Source organism: Chanos chanos, chromosome 2, assembly GCF_902362185.1.
Source record: "Chanos chanos chromosome 2, fChaCha1.1, whole genome shotgun sequence".
In the NCBI taxonomy this organism is placed as follows: Eukaryota; Metazoa; Chordata; class Actinopteri; order Gonorynchiformes; family Chanidae; genus Chanos; species Chanos chanos.
In genome coordinates, this window is record NC_044496.1 from 53,226,260 (window position 1) to 53,232,259 (window position 6,000).

Genomic DNA, 6,000 nt, shown 5'->3' on the forward strand with positions numbered 1-6,000 from the left:
TCTTTTTTATCAGATGTTGTTTTCTTGCTAATGTTCTTATTGGTCCTCACAGGAGGTGGGACAAAATAGTGCCTTGTACAGTTGGTCACTATGACAGGATGTGAGGTTGTTAACACTTGGTTGTCCTGTGGAAGTTGTGCTTTGACACACTGTCTAGATTCCAAAATGTAAACATTCTGTAGTAAAAGAAAAAAAAAGTAAACTGTAAACTCTGTTCTACTGACACAGCCTATCAAAAAAGCTGGGTCAATGACTTCATTACGAGGATGTAACCATTTTCTAATTGGACCCAAATATAAAAAGGGTGAATTTGCCTTATGTCCTCTGCTCTCTGTTTGGAATTGGTTTGTCACTTCAGTTTAGTATAGTCACGCTGACACACTGGTCGTGTCCTCTGGTGTCCAGGGCTCTGTTTGACTACGACCGCACCAGGGACAGCTGCCTGCCCAGCCAGGGCCTGAGCTTCTGCTACGGGGACATCCTGCATGTCATCAACGCCTCCGATGACGAGTGGTGGCAGGCACGACTCGTCACCCCCCACGGGGAAAGCGAGCAGATTGGGGTCATTCCCAGCAAGAAGAGGTAGAAAACCCTTTCCCATTCCCCCTCCATTAACACAGCTTAACACGCAGTCTCGCAGGACTGTTTGGAAGTAAGTTTAGAACTGCAGACTGCTCAACGGAATCAGTCGAGTCATAGAGAGGTCAGCTCTTTTTTTTTTTTTTTTTTTTTTTTTTTTTTTTTTTTTTATAGAGATTGTTTCAGTGGTATTGCATGATGGGAAGCTCAAACCCATCTGCTCAGTGTCACGGTCTTTTATGTGTAACGCTTTATTGTTGTAACTGTGGTTATCTGTAGGGTGGAGAAAAAGGAGCGTGCCCGGTTAAAAACTGTCAAGTTCCATGCCAGGACGGGCATGATTGAGTCCAACAGGGTGAGTATGGCTTCTGTTTCTCCTCCTCCTCCTCCTCCTCCTGTGAGTTCTCCTCTCCTTGGCACCAGGGAGCTGACCCACTTTGCCCTGAGTGCGGGAATGAGAGCCTACTCACAGGAGACAGAAGAGCAGGATTGTGTTACACAGGCTTCTCAACTCTCACTCTGTGTGTGTGTGTGTGTGTGTGTGTGTGTGTGTGCAGGAGAGGGAGGGAGGGAGAGGTATGTGTGTGTTTGATCATTCAGTTAAACACACACCAGGGAGTCTGCCATTGACCTATCTGTGATGTTTAATGTGACCTGAGCATATTATGTTGCGAATTAATCGTGAATGCAAAGATGTGTGTGTGTGTGTGTGTGTGTGTGTGTGACCACATTGGTTATGATATGACATGCCAGATGTGAAACCCAGCTCTATGTATCAGATTATCAATGTCTTACCACTTTTGACTCTCCAGAGAATATATCTACCTATATTCCAAATTTTTTGTATACTCAAGACAAAGTACTTTATGTTTTTAATAATCAAATGATGTTACCATTGCTTGTGTTTTATGAACATCACAGTTTGGGTATCTGAACCACTTGTGTTTACTCATATCCCCAATTCATTTGTTTCCATTACTATGAGTTGTTGTTTTTTGGGTTTTTTTTGCGTATTAATGTGTTTCATTGAGTTTCTGCATGCTTATTTTAGTCTGTGTGTGTGTGTGCGCGCGCTGTGTATTACATTGAAACCCATTCTGTTTTTTGTTTTGTTTCTGTTCCATCTCTCATGTCCCCTTCATCTGCTCATCTCCAAGCAGCCAGTCAAAGTGAAGCGCAAAAAAAGCTTCAACCTCTCGCGAAAGTTCCCGTTTTACAAGAGCAAGGAGAATATTGTGCAGGAGTATGTGGAGACTGAACGTGAGTAAGCGTGTGTGCGTGTGCGTGCGTGTGTGCGCGCGAGGGGGGGGGTGGGGGTGGGGTGGAAGAAGTCTTGAACGCTCTCCTTCGTGCTTCACACTTTATTCTGACTGTTTCTCACCCCGGGAACGGCTAGCGGCTGGCTCTTGGTCCTTCTCATCCTTCCCTTTACGGTTTTCTTCCCCCCACAGGGGACAGACCCAGTCGGGTCACCGGGGACCTCTCCGGGGTTCTGTCCTCTGAGAGGGAAATTCGGGTGTTCACTGCCCACTGGTGAGGAGGTTTACAAACACTGAAGGGCTGTGCTATATCGCGGTTCAGTCTAACACACAGTCGGCCTAATTACCAGTAATACGAGCGCTGTTATCTGCTCACATGCAGTATTAAAGCTGTTTTGGCTGTTAAAATGCTGCCTTTGTATTTATTTCTGCAACGAAACGGAACGTTTCCCAGAGCGCAGCCTCGCGGTGTCTGTTTCCCTCCTTCTTTTCCCAGAGAGCACTACACCTCTCTTCCCTCTGCCTCTCACTAACCTCTCTTCTTTCTGTCTGCTCTCTTCTCTTTGTTTCTGCTCTCACCTGTCGGGACACTCAGGACTTCCCAGGGTTAAGCGATGACTTTTATGGATCAAAGAGTTTGAGTAAGTGTGTGGTTATACTTGTCAAGCAGCTGCCCCAATACCATCGCCTTGACTGGCAGGCCCATTTTTCAGTCGATTCTAAAATCGACCACTAACTGTTGACCACCAAAAAAAAAAAGAGAGAGAGAGAGAGAGACTTGCACTTTGTTGTCAGTGATCAAGGGCATAACACAGATACCCAGTATTTTCTGTCTTTGCTGCATTTGGTGTGAAATATCTTTGAACATGTAGCTATGTCCCGGACCAGCCACGCGGTCATTTTATCCGGGGAGGGGACATCACGTCCGAGTAATCCGACTCCACTTACAACCCGAAGCTCCGTTTGTTTACTCTGACGTGTGCCAGCATCAGTGTTTGGTGTAGACAACACAGACAAGGTCAAAGGAAAGCTTAGACCAGAGAAAGGAAAGCCACTTGGGAATTTGCCAGAGGAAATACTTAATTTCCTTATTGCTGCCACCTCCTACCACTTCCCTATAAAGGAAGCAGCGGCCGTCTGCATGCATAGGAAATTTTTTTGTTGTTGTTCTTTCTCTCTGTCTTTTATTTCCTTTTCTTGGCACGGTGGTGGAATAGAATATTAACGTTTTCAACTATCACTGTTGGACTGGTGAGATCTTCTCACATAAAGGACATTCGAAATCGATCCTTCTTGTGAATGTGACGTGTTAGCATTTGTTAGGGGTCTAATCACAGCTATGTTTCTTTCTTTCTTTTCACATTTTTACAGAGTGTTTGACGTCCAATACCAGTGACAGTGAAAGCAGCTCCAGTGAGTGGCTTTAATCTCTGGTTATGTTTTGCATCCATCTTTCCCGACACAAAAACTTCATGAACAAAAAAAAGTGTGTCATAGTTAATGCATCATGTCTGCTTTCAGACTTGTTTTAATTTTAGTACAGTGTGGTGAACTAGCATTCCACTCTGATAGTGTCATGGTACTCAGTGAAAATCCTTTTTTTTCCCCCCCTTCCAAATCCTGTAATTGCATGGATTGATGGATTTTAAGACCACGTGGACCATGCAAACTTGGACATGCAGTTTGAAATCTCATGGAAAATGCTGTAAAGCAGTGATTATCTTGATAAATGAAACCGTCTCTCTTTGTTAAAGCACTGTATGTTTTTTTTTTTTTTTTTTCCTCTTTCTAACCACACAGAAGGGCAGGAGGACACGATTCTTTCCTATGAGCCAGTTATTCGACAGGAGAGTATGTATTATGTATTACTTTACTCTTTCGTTAGTACAGTATCGTATAGCATCTGCCTAACGAGCTTTGATGTTAACTGTTGAAACATTTCTTCCAGTCCATTATACCCGGCCTGTGATCATCCTGGGTCCGATGAAAGACAGGATAAACGATGACTTGATCTCAGAGTTCCCTCACAAGTTTGGATCCTGTGTTCCACGTGAGTGCTGTTCAGAGAAAGGGTTTCTGTTTCCGCCCACCCCGGAGATCTGCTGAATCTCAGGGGTGAAGCGGCAGACCATAACAGTCGTCACCTTCAGTGAGAAACCTGTGCAACCAGGGTTTGCCTTGTTGAGATCTTGGCCTTTTTGCTCCATTTGTTTTCTGGCTATAAGGAAGCTAATTTTTTTTTTTTTTTTTTTTTTTAAGCGTTTTGAAGCTTTGTGCTCCATCACCGGAATGTGTGAAATCTAAACTGATGAGGTTTTTGAGGACAAGATCATGTTGACAGCGTATGTCTAAAAATGGCAAACGTGTCCTTTTATGTAATGAAGATGTAACAGGCCGCAGTCAGCCTTGAATGTATGCGTTTTTTTGGGGGGGGGTTTTTCTCTCGGCTGGCTGTAAACCACCCCAGTCTACCATTCTCTGTGGGCTGGCATTTGCTGATGAAACTTCGTAAAATGTAACTACCTGATGGTAAAAGCGTGTCATTCTCTGTGGGCTGGCATTTGCTGATGAAACTTCGTAAAATGTAACTACCTGATGGTAAAAGCGTGTCATTCGGTTTACACAGACACGACTCGTCCGCGGCGAGAGAACGAGATGGATGGGCAGGACTATCACTTCGTGGCGTCTCGCGAGCAGATGGAGAAAGACATTCAGGATAACAAGTTCATTGAGGCGGGCCAGTTCAACGAGAACCTGTACGGGACCAGCGTTCTTTCTGTCCGGACAGTGGCCGAAAGGGTTTGTAGCAGCTCGTCCAGTGCGAAATCTTTCAGAATGTCTTAATGGAATAAAGACTTTCGAGGCATTGCGGATAATGCATATGTGTTGGAAAATGAAAGACTGTGCTTTTCTCTTGCAGGGGAAACACTGTATCCTTGATGTGTCTGGGAACGCCATAAAGCGACTGCAGCAAGCACAACTCTACCCGATTGCCATTTTTATCAAGCCAAAATCTATTGAAGCCCTCATGTGAGTGTCAAGCTCTCTTACACTGAAAAATGATCTAATAGTGCAGTGTTAGTTTTTGACTACTTGGTATGACAGGGGTTTGTTCTGACATGTCAAATAAATAAAAAAAAACATAATGTCAAAACATGCACCCCCCCCCCCCCCCCACTTCCATTCTGTCTTTTTAGGGAAATGAATAAGAGGCAGACGTATGAGCAAGCCAATAAAATCTTTGATAAGGCGATGAAGCTGGAACAAGAATTTGGAGAGTATTTCACAGGTAAGCATATTCATACCTAATACCCCCCCCCCGGCGGGGGTATGTTGGAACTGCGGCTCAATCCGGCCCAGCATAATTTCAGTAGTAGCGACCATTATCTGATCCCTGGCAGAGGAAACTTGACAGACCTCTCATCTAATGTTTAACTAAAGCTGTCTGTTGTTTTACGAACCGGCTTTGCACCCCCCCTCTCCTCTCTTGTTTCCAGCCATAGTCCAGGGTGACTCACTAGAGGAGATCTACAATAAAATCAAGCTGATCATCGAGGAGCAGTCGGGCCCTTACATCTGGATCCCGTCCTCGGAAAAGCTCTGAGCTCTCGGCTCCACCTCTCTGTGCGCGCGCGTGTGTGTGCACACGCACGCGAAGTTCCGACCCTTACCCCCCCCCCCCAACCCCTCACCCAAACAAGTCCTCTCTCCCCTCCCTTTTTACAGATATGTTTCATATCAAGTTTTAGTGTCATCATTATGTTACTCTCAAATGAAAAGAAGTCTTATCACCATTACTGTGACTGTGCACACCCCTGCATGAGGTTTTTCAACAAAATCCATACAAGACTGGAAATGCAGTTCCAAAAATGATTTTTTTTTTTTTTTTTTTGGTCATGTATAACAACAACAACAACAACAAAAAAAAAAAAAGGGAAAAATGAATGAAAGCGTTTGTGTGTTTGAATGGACTGTGGAAGATGAGAACGTCTTACTGAACAAGAGTGAGGTGAGGCGAACGGGATTGTCACGGAGCTGCTGTGGGGAGCGAGACACATCGTTTAAAAGCCGGACCCCTTGTAATATGTTCATCAAAAGTTTCCTTATAAAGACACGAAAGATGCCGAGAAAAGACTAAAGAGGTTTTTTCTACAAGGACTAG

General features: G+C 44.4%; 1 protein-coding gene across 7 annotated transcripts in view; it reads left to right on the forward strand.

Annotated features, from left to right (window-relative positions):
• dlg3 (discs, large homolog 3 (Drosophila)) overlaps positions 1-5,774 on the forward strand; it is a 70,029-nt gene extending 64,255 nt beyond the window's left edge. For 3 of the 7 annotated variants that reach the window (XM_030792890.1, XM_030792898.1, XM_030792906.1), the window contains 9 exons: positions 406-582; positions 859-934; positions 2,434-2,479; positions 3,639-3,689; positions 3,787-3,888; positions 4,465-4,637; positions 4,759-4,868; positions 5,036-5,127; positions 5,336-5,442. In XM_030792890.1, the coding sequence (XP_030648750.1) occupies positions 406-582; positions 859-934; positions 2,434-2,479; positions 3,639-3,689; positions 3,787-3,888; positions 4,465-4,637; positions 4,759-4,868; positions 5,036-5,127; positions 5,336-5,442 (934 nt within the window). Of the gene's footprint in view, positions 1-405; positions 583-858; positions 935-1,739; positions 1,840-2,433; positions 2,480-3,209; positions 3,252-3,638; positions 3,690-3,786; positions 3,889-4,464; positions 4,638-4,758; positions 4,869-5,035; positions 5,128-5,335 lie in introns of all 7 variants that reach the window. The other 4 variants (XM_030792874.1, XM_030792866.1, XM_030792882.1 and 1 more) reach the window with 4 other exon arrangements.
• The last annotated feature ends 226 nt before the right edge of the window (positions 5,775-6,000 follow it).